The 15,208-nt window shown below is 42.4% G+C and overlaps 1 protein-coding gene across 1 annotated transcript in view; it reads left to right on the forward strand.

The window, feature by feature from the left end:
• STAB2 (stabilin 2) overlaps positions 1-15,208 on the forward strand; it is a 138,849-nt gene that overhangs the window by 24,630 nt on the left and 99,011 nt on the right. The window contains exons 10-15 of the mRNA XM_077828508.1: positions 1,507-1,640; positions 9,660-9,742; positions 10,888-11,037; positions 12,871-13,014; positions 14,840-14,902; positions 15,006-15,125. Of these exons, the coding sequence (XP_077684634.1) occupies positions 1,507-1,640; positions 9,660-9,742; positions 10,888-11,037; positions 12,871-13,014; positions 14,840-14,902; positions 15,006-15,125 (694 nt within the window). The remainder of the gene's footprint in view (positions 1-1,506; positions 1,641-9,659; positions 9,743-10,887; positions 11,038-12,870; positions 13,015-14,839; positions 14,903-15,005; positions 15,126-15,208) is intronic.

Below are 15,208 nucleotides of genomic sequence, written 5' to 3' on the forward strand. Positions count from 1 at the left end.
GACTCAGATTACTCTGTGGACATTTTAGGGCAAGAAGGGTGTTACCTTGGAGGCAGCTGTCACACATCTCCCCTCTGTACAGGCAAAGGAGATCTACAAGGGGGACAAAGCACCATCTGGTTCTGGATTAACACTACTCTACATGTGTGTGTGTGTGATTACCAGAAGATGTGGATGTGTAATAAATATAAACAGGAGGTGGACACCTTGAGGTTGTTTGGTCATATAAAGAAGATTCTTTTGATTGTGTGGAATAATACTCCTTTAATGATGCTTGTAGAAGTCTCAGCCAGATGAATCATTAAATACAAGGCTCATCTGATAATGTAACTTGCTTGAGACTTAACTGGGAAGGGTGCTATTGTTAACTTTTTAATTTCAGCCATGGTCGCTGCTTAAACCACACAGTGGAGCCTGCAGGCAATCTATCAAGTACAAAATAACAGTGGCAACATTAGTGAAGATGGCAACCTAGGAAGATTTTCAAAATCAGCTAATCATTTTGTGTGCCCAACTTGAGACACCTTAAAGGGGTCTGATTTTCAGAAAGAATCGGGTACCTGCCCTTTTAATAATCTAGCCCCTTCAAGGTGTCTCAAAGTTGGGCACCCAAAATTGCTACTTGCGTTTGAAAAACCATGACCATTTGTGTACACTAGTAGCTACTCAAACATTTGTGGTTGTGCAATTGAAACAGTAGAAGGTCTAACATCCTCTGGAGGGTGAAGCCTCTAGTGGGCAACCTGATTGGGTATTTGAACAGATGATACATTCCATCCAGTAGGGGACAGTAGTGCACGCATTGAGGAAGGACAGAAACACATACTATGAAAGCATGTGATTTCATATCATAATGACTGTAGAAGAACTACGCTAAACCATCAGTAATGTTGATAAAAATGACTTAACTTGATAGCAGTATTTTAATCACCACTCCTTGGTTTGCTGAAAAGACATACACAAATAATTGCCAATATGTAACAGAGATACAGTGTACATTATGGCAGATAAAAACATGGCTTCAAATGTATGTAGCTGCAGCTTGGTGATCAGTGAGCTCATATCAAACCTCATTATAGACAAAACCAGAGAAGTTTAGGTTAAAGAATCTATAAAATCTGGCAAATAGACTTTAATTTTGGAACTGTATCTTTGCTTCAATGTCATATGGCTTCACTTTCATCACCTTGTGTGGTCTTGTGCTAAGATAGGACACAAACGCTGTTACTGCAGTGAAGTAAAATTACGGCTGGTCAAATAATGAATAAATGTATTAACTTTATATGATAAGTGACAGAAAACCGAGGAATCATTTATTAATCAAGTGCTATTTGACAGTCTGTAGAACTGATCAAAAAGGGAAATGAAATGTATTTGCAAATCATCAAAATGCCGGAACTCAGATAAGTGATTCACAACAATTTAATTAGCTCTGGTTAAAATTTTACTGATACAACAGTATCTGTATCCAACTGATGCTGAAAGTAAATTTTGTTCTTTTCACAGGTGTACTTGCCAGAAGGGTTATGTAGGTGATGGGTTTGTATGCTATGGAAACATAATGGAACGCATCACAGAGCTGAACACTGAACCAGGAGGACAGTGGCAAGGAAAACTGACATCTGCCATAGCACTCATTGGTAGGTACCTAAGGAAAAGAATGCAGATTTAGTCTGAAGAGCTGTCAGCAAAGAAACATTTAGCCTGAAGCCTAGAAACTCCCAAGGCTACCAAAAGTGTGAGTGTCCCTCACTCTGTCCCAGCTAACTAGCCCTTGAGGTATCTAGTGTTTCATTAGCTTATTCAGGCTGAGTGACAGCTGATCGCAAGGAAGAATACCATGTGAATTAAGATAAGTCTCAGCCCAATTTTGAAATTAAGAATGAGAACAATTTCTGCGTGGAAAAAGAGGTTCCTCTTCCACTGATCTCACTTGAGTCTATTCGTCTAATTACTTTGAGAGAGGGCTCCAAAAGGTGGCTCTTGCACTTGTTTATTTTGATACATTCCTCATTTAGATCTCGCCTTGACAGGCTTTCAGAGCACATAGGCTGGAGGACCTCGCTAATTTGAGGGACTTAGAAAAGAAAAGAAGAATCTCAGTTTATATTTGTTTAAGAAATACATTTCTAACTCTATTCCTTGCAAAAAGAGCCTTGAAAATGCAAACTGATCTAAACCAATCAATGGGTTGAAGGCTTGTCAATGATTTTTCACTAAGATCACAGGTAACTTGGCATCCAGTCACACCTACTCACAACTGGCCTTTGGGGCTGGAAATACTATTGCCACAGGTCCTTCAAATCAGTGCATAGCTATTGGAAGCAGCCCTTCCCGGGCCACCTCTAATAGCACTAGGACTGCGGCAAGATTCCTATTAGCTACCTACTTATGGCTAAACTCTTCTACAGAGCAGACAGTAGGATTCTCTGACTACCTGTGGCAGCTCAGTAGTGTGAAAGGAAGCATAGATAGTTCAGTGGACTCAAAGAGACCGAGACCATGTCAGACTCAGCTCTGACACAGAGATTTTGTAGATAAGATGACACTTAGCATTTCCATAGCACCTCCTACTGAAAGCATTTTATAAATATTAAATGAATATAATCCCCCTATGAGGTAGGTATCCTCATTCCACAGAGGCATAAAATGAAGCACAAAGAAGTAAAGTGATTTTCTTAACGTCATACAGTGGTGTCAAAGATATAGCTAAATATACATTGAATCCTGACTTCCAGCATCTTGCTGTATCTACTTTTAACTCAACATTTACTTTGCTACCACTGTACAAAATAGCTGTTGTCGTACTGCATAGTGTCAAATCATACGTTATGCTGATGGCACAAGCCAGATGAAATGACATATGTTACAGACAGAACAAAGACCTACCACCACATTCGGTCATAATTTCCAACCCCTTGCCAAGGCAGCTTGATATTTTGTGCAGGAAAAGATATACAATCCCACAAGTGAGCTACAGCTTTGGCCATTATAAAGCAGATGTGCTGCTGGAATTTTGGCATTTCTGATGTTTTTAATACTGTTACTAAAAGAGGAATGAGGGGAAGAGGCCTAGTTGGAAGTGGAGGAAAACAGGAAGGATGGTCACAGTGCCGGGAACTGCTGGAGAGAAGAAAGCAAAGAATTTGGAAGCTAGGGCAGATTCTTCATATGGAGTACAGAGCTGTGTTTGGTGAATAAAATGAAATGTTTCAGAGTAACAGCTGTGTTAGTCTGTATTCGCAAAAAGAAAAGGAGTACTTGTGGCACCTTAGAGACTAACCAATTTATTTGAGCATGAGCTTTCGTGAGCTACAGCTCACTTCATCGGATGCATACCGTGGAAACTGCAGCAGACTTTATATACACACAGAGATCATAAAACAATACCTCCTCCCACCCCACTGTCCTGCTGGTAATAGCTTATCTAAAGTGATCATCAAGTTGGGCCATTTCCAGCACAAATCCAGGTTTTCTCACCCTCCACCCCCCCACACACAAACTCACTCTCCTGCTGGTAATAGCCCATCCAAAGTGACAACTCTCTACACAGTGTGATAATCAAGGTGGGCCATTTCCTGCACAAATCCAGGTTCTCTCACCCCCTCACCCCCCTCCAAAAAACACACACACAAACTCACTATCCTGCCGGTAATAGCTCATCCAAAGTGACCACTCTCCCTACAATGTGCATGATAATCAAGGTGGGCCATTTCCACTCTCCCTACAATGTGCATGATAATCAAGGTGGGCCATTTCCAGCACAAATCCAGGTTTTCTCACCCCCACACCCCCATACACACACAAACTCACTCTCCTGCTGGTAATAGCTCATCCAAAGTGACCACTCTCCCTACAATGTACATGGTAATCAAGGTGGGCCATGTCCAGCACAAATCCAGGCTTTCTCACCCCACCCCACCCCCTTTTTTATTTTTTTTTCCCGGGGACACACACACACACACACACAAACTCACTCTCCTGCTGGCAATAGCTCATCCAAACTGTCCACTCTCCAAGTTTAAATCCAAGTTTAACCAGAACGTCTGGGGGTGGGGGGGGATAGGAAAAAACAAGGGGAAATAGGCTACCTTGCCTAATGACTTAGCCACTCCCAGTCTCTATTTAAGCCTAAATTAATAGTATCCAATTTGCAAATGAATTCCAATTCAGCAGTTTCTCGCTGGAGTCTGGATTTGAAGTTTTTTTGTTTTAAGATAGCGACCTTCATGTCTGTGATTGCGTGACCAGAGAGATTGAAGTGTTCTCCGACTGGTTTATGAATGTTATAATTCTTGACATCTGATTTGTGTCCATTTATTCTTTTACGTAGAGACTGTCCAGTTTGACCAATGTAAATGGCAGAGGGGCATTGCTGGCACATGATGGCATATATCACATTGGTGGATGTGCAGGTGAACGAGCCTCTGATAGTGTGGCTGATGTTATTAGGCCCTGTGATGGTGTCCCCTGAATAGATATGTGGGCACGGTTGGCAACGGGCTTTGTTGCAAGGATAAGTTCCTGGGTTAGTGGTTCTGTTGTGTGGTATGTGGTTGTTGGTGAGTATTTGCTTCAGGTTGCGGGGCTGTCTGTAGGCAAGGACTGGCCTGTCTCCCAAGATTTGTGAGAGTGTTGGGTCATCCTTTAGGATAGGTTGTAGATCCTTAATAATGCGTTGGAGGGGTTTTAGTTGGGGGCTGAAGGTGACGGCTAGTGGCGTTCTACAAGCCGTCAAGAACACTATCCCGATAATGTCACGGCTAACCTGGTGGCTGAACTTTGTGACTTTGTCCTTACCATAACTATTTTACATTTGGGGACAATGTATACCTTCAGATCAGCGGCACTGCTATGGGTACCCGCATGGCCCCACAGTATGCCAATATTTTTATGGCTGATTTAGAACAACGCTTCCTCAGCTCTCGTCCCCTAAAGCCCTTACTCTACTTGCGCTATATTGATGACATCTTCATCATCTGGACCCATGGAAAAGAAGCCCTTGAGGAATTCCACCATGATTTCAACAACTTCCATCCCACCATCAACCTCAGCCTGGTCCAGTCCACACAAGAGATCCACTTCCTAGACACTACAGTGCTAATAAACAATGGTCACATAAACACCACCCTATACAGGAAACCTACTGACTGCTATTCCTACCTACATGCCTCCAGCTTTCACCCTGACCACACCACACGATCCATCGTCTACAGCCAAGCTTTGCGATACAACCGCATTTGCTCCAACCCCTCAGACAGAGACAAACACCTACAAGATCTCTGTCAAGCTTTCTTACAACTACAATACCCACCTGCGGAAGTGAAGAAACAGATTGATAGAGCCAGAAGAGTTCCCAGAAGTTACCTACTACAGGACAGGCCTAACAAAGAAAATAACAGAACGCCACTAGCCGTCACCTTCAGCGCCCAACTAAAACCCCTCCAACGCATTATTAAGGATCTACAACCTATCCTAAAGGATGACCCAACACTCTCACAAATCTTGGGAGACAGGCCAGTCCTTGCCTACAGACAGCCCCGCAACCTGAAGCAAATACTCACCAGCAACCACATACCACACAACGGAACCACTAACCCAGGAACTTATCCTTGCAACAAAGCCCGTTGCCAACTGTGCCCACATATCTATTCAGGGGACACCATCACAGGGCCTAATAACATCAGCCACACTATCAGAGGCTCGTTCACCTGCACATCCACCAATGTGATATATGCCATCATGTGCCAGCAATGCCCCTCTGCCATTTACATTGGTCAAACTGGACAGTCTCTACGTAAAAGAATAAATGGACACAAATCAGATGTCAAGAATTATAACATTCATAAACCAGTCGGAGAACACTTCAATCTCTCTGGTCACGCAATCACAGACATGAAGGTCGCTATCTTAAAACAAAGAAACTTCAAATCCAGACTCCAGCGAGAAACTGCTGAATTGGAATTAATTGGATACTATTAATTTAGGCTTAAATAGAGACTGGGAGTGGCTAAGTCATTAGGCAAGGTAGCCTATTTCCCCTTGTTTTTTCCTACCCCCCCCACCCCCAGACGTTCTGGTTAAACTTGGATTTAAACTTGGAGAGTGGACAGTTTGGATGAGCTATTGCCAGCAGGAGAGTGAGTTTGTGTGTGTGTGTGTGTGTGTGTGTGTGTGTGTCCCCGGGGAAAAAAAAAGGGAGGGGAGGGGGGGAGAAAGCCTGGATTTGTGCTGGACATGGCCCACCTTGATTATCATGTACATTGTAGGGAGAGTGGTCACTTTGGATGAGCTATTACCAGCAGGATAGTGAGTTTGTGTGTGTGTTTTTTGGAGGGGGGTGAGGGGGTGAGAGAACCTGGATTTGTGCAGGAAATGGCCCACCTTGATTATCACATTATGTAGAGTTGTCACTTTGGATGGGCTATTACCAGCAGGAGAGTGAGTTTGTGTGGGGGGGTGGAGGGTGAGAAAACCTGGATTTGTGCTGGAAATGGCCCAACTTGATGATCACTTTAGATAAGCTATTACCAGCAGGACAGTGGGGTGGGAGGAGGTATTGTTTTATGATCTCTGTGTGTATATAAAGTCTGCTGCAGCTTCCACGGTATGCATCTGATGAAGTGAGCTGTAGCTCACGAAAGCTCATGCTCAAATAAATTGGTTAGTCTCTAAGGTGCCACAAGTACTCCTTTTCTTTTTAAAATGAAATGTGACTTATTTGTGAACTGCCTTTTATAAAGGAAACTGATGGGGAAAAATATCTAGGATGCTTTTGGTTTCACAAAGCCAAACTTGCATCTGGATCCCATTTTATTGGACCCCAAAAAAGTTCAGGTGGCTGAGGAAGCCAGTTATTGAAAGCATCTCATGAGGAGAGCAACAAAAATACACCGTCTTCTGTCACAACCTTAAAAAATTGAAGCTACAGACAGATAGTCCCAAAATGATGTTACATGTCTGAGTTAAATCGGTAAAAGCAGGAAATACAGAGATAAATTATTTGCATAATCCTCTTCACTCTGCCCAGTTATTGCAATAAATCTGTGCAAGGTTCTGAATGCCTCTCTAAAGAAGAATGGGAAGACCCTACATTTGGCTAAGGATAAAATGTGGTAATTTTTGCCAATAGACCCACTTTTTACAGTGAAAATAGGAATATTTTGCATCGGGATTATGTGCCAGAGTTTCACCTCATTTGTTGTGCTGTATATTCCCCTACTCTTGGTCCAATCTTTACCTAGCCTATAATCCTTTAGATATGTCAGTGTCTGGAGGGACAGTGGAAATTACTGACATCAGTTTTAGGTGTCAGTAACATCAAATAGATGGCTTGAGGCTAGCAGGCACAGATATTGTTCAGTTATTGAGGGCAACAGAACCCTAGGGTGTGCTCCAAAAAAAAAAATCCAAAGATTGTATCATGACTCAAGCACAACAAAATTTCAGTATGGTCCAAAGAATAGGGCACTAGGCTGGCAGTCAGGGGAGCTGATCCTATTCCTGCTTCTGCCACTGACCTGCTGTGTAACCTTGGACAAGTCACATTCCCCTCTCTGTGCCTATGCTTTCCTTCCCGCCCTGTGTCTGTCTTGGCTAATTAGACTAAGATTGTCAGGGCAGGACTGTGTGTCAATATGGGTATGCCTATGCTGCAGCTGGGAGGTGGTATAATTCCCAGCTCAGGTAGACATATATATGCTTGTTTTGTTCAAGCTAATGGCAGCACGGGCAGCAGCCCATGCCAGCTCTCTGAGTATAGTCCATCCAAGACCCTAGGTTGGTATGTAACCCATGCCTGTTTCGTGTGGCACACTGTCCCTCTCTAGTGGCACCTAGACCAACTAGAGATTGATGAGCCTGCTACAGCCTTGGCTAAAAGACAAGTATCTTTTGGTTCACATGTTAAGCTCCAAAGGTCCCAGGTTTGAACCTGGCTGATGACAACCAGGGTCTGTCAGCGTGACATGTACACGGACAGCTAGCCTGAGCTGTCACCACAGCCACACTGCTATTTTGAGGGTGCTGGCTAGAATGTGTATGTCTGCCTGAGCTGGGAATTTCACCTCCCAGCTGCAGGGTAGACATATGTGTTTATATAGTGCCCAGCATAATGGGGCCCTGATCTTGGTTGGTGCTTTTTGGTACTGCTTTAAAACAAAAAGTAACATTGGACAACAAGCCATCTTTCCCCTTAACCAATCCTGGGGCATGAATGATCCCCTTCATTTTGCCAGCACTGAGAACCTATAACATATGCATGTTAACTGCGCAAGTTACTTTGCTTTACACATTAACTGCATGTTAATGTCTTTTAAAGAATAAAAAGACAACCTGCACATTCTGCATCTTCCAGTCAAATTACAGAATCTTAAACTACATTTTGTGTATTTATTCTAGAGTACACAGCACCTGTGATAAACTACAAAAAGACAAATGTGCTCTGTCAGTAAACTTTTACTGTTGTGTTATAATTGGAGTGGGGTGAATAACTGATTTTTTTGGTTCACTGCCAGTTCTGAAAAAAACATAGGAAAAAAATAATTTTGATCCGAATTGAATACAAACTTGTTCAGAGTTTTTGGTAAAACAAATATTTCGCATTGAACAAACATTTAATTCAACTGGAAATGTTTTGGTTCTCGGCCTTTTTAAAGGGCTAGATTCACAAAACAGCTGGAGGAGGTGTTGGTGCCCTCACTTATAACCTTTAACTTAGTGGGTAAGTCACTCACCTGGGATGTGGCAGACCCAGGTTTGAATTCCTGCTCTGAAACAGGGACTTATCCCAGGGCTCCTCCCATCCCAAGTGAATGCCCTAACCACCAGGCTATAGCACCCTTCTCAGAGTGGCTCAACGTCTTTTCTAGTATTTTATATACAGTGAAACAGCTTCAACATCCCAAATTCAAATCTAGGTCTCCCAAATCCCAGGTGAGGTCCCCAATCACTGAGCTAAAGGTTACAGGTGTTCCTCCTTCTCCACTGTTGCCTAAGTCCCCTTGTGAATCTAGCCCCCAAAATTTTTTGGCAAATTCATGACAAACTCACACATTGTTTTGGTTTGAACAAAACTGCATATTTGCACTCAGCTGTGTTATAATTTTAAACCTCTGAAAACAGGGTTTAATATTGAAACTATTAATGGGCTTAACGATAGAATCAGTGCTATGAAACTGCTGTTTTGTAAATGATGTGTCACCGTGAATAGCAAATTAACCTTTATTACCTAGCTAGGTGTTCTCTGATATTTGCACTACCAGCAGTTAATTGGCATCTCCCCAGAGGGACGGATTTATTTCAAATAGCAAGCCTGTTCCTGGACAGAAACTAATACAAGGCTGAGGAAACCCAGTTTTCAAGACTTGCACTGGGTTCTGTTCCATGGAAGCTGGATGACCAAAAACAGTTCTAAATGTGCTTACCTCACCATATATAGTAGGTACAGTGATGATTTGGATTTCATCCATAATTTGCTGCTCATATTCCAGGTCAATCACCAAGTTATTTAGCTGTTAAATTTTAACAATCACAGGTATTGTTATTCTGGTTTTTTTTTTTTTTTTTTTTGGCACTGACAGTACACGTTACATTGTACAGAACATAGAATACATAGTCCCTCATGGTATTCATTTTGTCATTTGTTTTTTTCTTGTAAGAAAATGTCTACGAATGGCCTCTAAGTAGTCTGGGACCATTTACTGTTTTACTGCCAACAAACAAGGGATTCAAAGGAATTAATGTAAGTGTGTGTGTGGGGGGGAGATTAGTTGGTGGGTTTTTTTTTTTTAAATGTCAAAATCAGATTTGTGTTGATATTTTAGATTCCATAGAACCTTTTCAAGCTAGTATGATTTGAAACTGTAGAACACTGATTGTATGTGTCTAGGAGTCAAAAACTAAACCTTCACACTTGAAAGAGAAACCAAAAAAAGTCTGTTTTGAGACAAGATCGGTGAGGTAACATCTTTTATTGGACCAATTTTTGTTGGTGAGAGAGACAAGCTCTTGAGCTTACACAGAGCTCCTCTTTCAGTCTCCTCTTTATTTTTTGAGTCTGGCTATAATGCAATGTTACTTTAAATCTTTAGGTTTTGTTACTTCCATTTACCCCTGCACATATACAATTAAAAAAAAATTCTAAGGCCAAGATTTTCAAAAATGAATGCCTAAAGTTAGGCTTCTAAGCAGGGCTGGTCAAAATATTTTCAATGAAGAAATTTCTACCAAAAACAAAAAAGTTTTTCATTTTTATGGAAATTTTTCACACTATTTTTTCTGTTTTGTTTCAAACTGAAAATTGTCAGATTTTTGGGGGAATCTTCCTACATTTCTCTCCCTTTTTTCCCCCCACTGGGATAGGACTGGGATGCAAAGGCAGAGAAAGTGGAGGGAAACAAAATACAAAAAGAAAAACAAAACAACAAAAATGAATTTGATTCATTCCATCAAAAAATTCAAAATTTGGAAGGAAATGAAAATCTTTGCAAATGTTTCTGTTGTAAAAAACAACAATGAAAAATTTTCAACCAGCTCTATTTCTGCATCTATATTTAGGTGCCTAAATAAGTGACCTGATTTTCAAAGTGTTGACCATCAGGCTATTCCTTTGAAGTCAGTGTGACTACTCACATGCTTAAGACTAAGCATGGGTGTAAAGTGCATGAGTCAGAGAGACTTTCATTGATTTCAGTGGGCCTTGGATCAGGTCCTGAAGGCTCCTCATTTCAGGAAGTACTATGTACTGAATTAACCCTATGGGATTCAGACACATCTGTTGCTAAAATAGATGGACAGAGCATGAGCTCATCTGGAGGGTGGGGGTGTTTTGTTTTTTAACAAAGCCTGTAATGTAAAGAAGAAATCACTGTCTTTTTGCTCTTCTAGATAAAGGACCTCCTGACCAATAAGGAGAATGCCCAGTACTTTGTAAAACTTCATATAATTGCTGGTCAGCTGAACACCAATAGCTTGAATAAAACAGATACAATTTACACCTTGACTGGAAAGCCAGGGGAGATATTAAAAAGTGATAAGGTAAGAGTGTGTCTAGATTTTGCTATGACAGTAGCACCAGCAGGGGACTTCTTGCTTCTTTTATTTAACAAGGAGAATGGCAGTCCCATTCAATCTGAGACAGCAGAGTGCAGTAAGATTTCTGGCTAGGAAATGCAGTCCTGTACAATGACCAGAGTCCAAACATTGCAGAGGGCTAGCATGAAATCCTGGCCCCATTGAAGTCAACAGCAATGGTCCCATTGAATCATAGAATCATAGAATATCAGGGTTGGAAGGGACCTCAGGAGGTCATCTAGTCCAACCCCCTGCTCAAAGCAGGACCAATCCCCAATTAAATCATCCCAGCCAGGGCTTTGTCAAGCCTGACCTTAAAAATTGACTTTGGCAGAGGCAGAAATTCACTCTTAGAATTCCAGTGTAACTTAACGGGTAACGAAGAAGCTTTTATTTATTAGTAAAGATGTTCTCTAAAATAAAGTCTTTGTAAACACAGAGACATGGCTTGCCCAGACAGCACACTACCCTCCACCACAGTGATAAGCATGATACAAGAATCTCAATCAAATAGTAAGGAAAACAGAGTGGAGACCACTCAGATGGAGATAGAATATTGCAGGCAGAGTCCTGTAGGTCTGTATGGAGGAGAGAAAGCACAGTGGAATTACAGACCCTCTGGTCCACTGAGCCACAATTTGGTCACCCTTTCGAAACACATATTCAAAATAAGTCATCAATATAAATAAAATCAATACGGCAAGAGTATTCTGAAAAAGGTGGGGCAAAGTGCATCCCTGGTGCAACTCCAGTGATGTAAATTCGGAGTTTCATTATGAATAATTTAGCCTCATATTTTCATATGGATGTGTACTACATTTAAAAACTCTTTTTAAGAGCAGGTAGTGTTGTTCATAGCCAAACAAATCTCTCTTGATTTCTTACGCCTGTATGATTGAAATCCAGCTCTCCTTATTTCTTTCAGTAGATCAGTAGCATCTAAGGGTACGTCAGCACTTAAACCGCTATAGCGGCACAGCTGAGCTATAGCGTGTCAGTGTAGACACTACCTACGACAGAAGAGATTCTTTTGTCAGCATAGGTAATTCACTTCCCTGCGGGGTGGTAGCTAGGTCAATGGAAAAATTATTCTGTCAATCTAGCGCTGTTCTACACAGAAACTTTGGTTGTCTTAAATACACTGGTCAGGGGGAAGGGGGGGTTCCAAACCCCTTTCCCCCCGCAGAGCGATACAGTTATGCAGATCTAATTTTCTAGTGCAGACCAGGCCTAAGAAAACAGATCTGACTTTTTTTTTTTTTTAAACAAACAGTCATTCCATTTATAACAGGAAAGCGCAAATGCAGTCTGAGGCTTGTGAGGTTTCCTGCAGATTTCAGTACAAAGCACGATCAGCAACATTTTGTTGTTTTAATTATATATAATATAAGGAAATGGTTTATATTCCCTCTGGACTGTTGGAGTTTATCATTTAGCTGCAATCACACTTTAAGTGGTTTCCTGACAGATTTTCATTAGCATCTGTTATCAGAGCTGTGTTATTGTAAAGTTAAATCCTGCCCCTCACCACTAGGCTGATGCTCTTCACCATCCTTGCTTCTATTCTGAACTTTGCTATCCTGTAACCAAGCAATACAGGCCACATCCAAAGTCCGCTGAAGTCATTGGGATTCTTTCCACTTCCTTTGAGCTTTGAACCAGGCCCAAGCACCTAATAGATTTAAATTTCAGATGATGACCCTGAAAGGTATATGCTGTATGCAATACAGAGTCCCCATAGAAATGCAACGGCTCCAAGACAAAAGGACTCAGCACCTATTCTCTGGCTTGTTTTAGGACAATCAATTAAAAATTAGGATTCAGGGAAGTAAGAAGAAAGGAAAACTCTTACAGGGGGATATAATTGCTTCCAATGGAATTTTGCACATTATTGACAAAGCCATGGACAACGTGGAGCCAACATTTGGGAGCAGTAAAGAGGTGAGGCCTCATACATACAAGTATCAGCAGGATTTTTTTAAAATATTACTTTTAAATGAATTTAGTACTCATGAAAGATGCCTGATGGAGAGCAACTGTACAAGTTTCCTCACTCTATCCTGCCAATGTGCCTCAACCCTGACCTGCATGTAGGGTGACCAGGTGTCCAGTTTTCAACCAGAACACCCAGTCGAAAAGGGATCCTGGCAGCTCTGGTCAGCACCGCTGACCAGGCAGTTGACTGTCTGGTTGACGGTGCCACGCAGAGGGGATGGGAGGCTTCCCGGTAGTCTCCACCCTGCGCGGCTCACAGGAAGCAGCCAGCATGTCCCCCCTCTGGGTTCTACACATGGGGCAGCCAGGGGGCTCTGCATGCTGCCCCCGCCCCAAGCACCACCCCCGCAGCTCCCATTGGCTAGTAACCATGGCCAATGGGAGCTGCGGGGGGCGGCACCTGCGGACAGGGCAGCGCGCAGAGCCGCCTCGCCGGGCCTCCATGCAGGAGCCAGAGTGGGGACATGCCACTGCTTCCGGGAGCTGCTTAAGGTAAGCGCTGCCCAGAGCCTGCACCCCTGACTCCCTCCCGGGCCCCATCTCCCTACCCAAGTCCCCTCCCACCCTCTGAACTCCTTGATCCCAGCCTGGAGCACCCTCCTGCACCCCAAAGCCCTCATCTCCAGCCCCACCCCAGAGCCCGCAGCCCCAGCCTGCACCCCTGACTCCCTCCCGGGCCCAACTCCCTGCCCTAGCCCCAATCCCCCTCCCACCCTCTGAACTCTTTGATCCCAGCCTGAAGCACCCTTGTGCACCCCAAACCCCACATCCCCAGCCCCACCCCAGATTCTTCACCCCAGCCAGAGCCCTCACACCCCCTCCTGCACCCCAGTCCCCTGAGCCAACCCAGTGAAAATGAGCAAGTGAGTGAGGGTGGGGAGAGCAAGCGACAGAGGGAGGTGGGATGGAGTGAGCAGGGGCAGGGCCTCCGAGGAGCGGTGTGGCAAAGCAAGGGTGTTCGCTTTTGTGTGAGTAGAAAGTTGGCAATCCTACTTGCAGGGGCAGCCTCCAAAGTAACAGGGGGTAATGTAGTTTTCATGCAGTTCAGACATTTACTTCTCTGCTGAGATGATCAATGAAAGGGTCAGTTGTAATGATGGTTTTTGACATGGACACCTGTCCACTGGGAACTGGACTAAAACCATCAACACATATCCCAGAATGGCCATTAGATGGTAGTGACTTTTGGGTAACTCCTGACCTGAGTTAAGTTCAACCAGCAACCAAAATACTGAAGGCCATGATTTTGAAAAATGATCACTAATTTTGGGTGTCTCCATTTTTCAGTGCCTAACAACAGATACCTTCTCAAGACACCTGTTCCTGTGTGATCTTGGGCAAGATACTTAATTTCTCTGTACTTCACTACCTTTCTGGGAAACACAGATAATAATCCTTCAATACTACCATCCTTTGTGTGTCTTGTGGATTTGGAATGTAAATTCTTCGGGGTAGGGCCATCTCTTACTATGTGAAAGTACAGTAACTCGTACAATGGGGCTCTGATCTCAGCTGGTGTGTCTGAGACCTACAGCAATACAAATAATAAATAAAAACAACAAATAAAAACAACAAATACGGCCAGGTCTTTAATGATTGAGACTCATTCAAGAATTCAAGTATTTGTAAACAAGGATTTTGTGAGCATGAAAGTATATTTTACGATTGATAATACATTTAAGATCATGTAATGAATACATTTTAAATGCATTCATTATTTCATTTCTAATTTAACGATAATGTAACATAAAAATTAAAAATACATTTTTAGGAGACCATAATGACAGTGATGCAAAACAATAGAAGATACAGCCGATTTAGATCCATGTTAGAGGTAAGAATATAGAAGTGGAATTCTATAAAGTTATTTTTAAATACACAATAAAGCTAGTATGTAATTTCCCTTTTTTTTTTTAAATAAAAATAAAACAAAACAGAAAACTATTCTGGGACTGGCCTTGGAGCAGGATGGTGGACCTTACACAATCTTTGTTCCAAACAACAATGCTTTGGATAACATGAAAGATGGAGCACTGGACTACCTGCTTTCTACAGAGGTATAACTCTTCAGATAATGCAGATTAATACAGATTTTTATATCGTAAGTAACTTTTACAGCTTTGGTGCCTTTTTCTGAGGC

The sequence above is a fragment of the Eretmochelys imbricata genome, chromosome 1 (assembly GCF_965152235.1).
Source record: "Eretmochelys imbricata isolate rEreImb1 chromosome 1, rEreImb1.hap1, whole genome shotgun sequence".
In the NCBI taxonomy this organism is placed as follows: domain Eukaryota; kingdom Metazoa; phylum Chordata; order Testudines; family Cheloniidae; genus Eretmochelys; species Eretmochelys imbricata.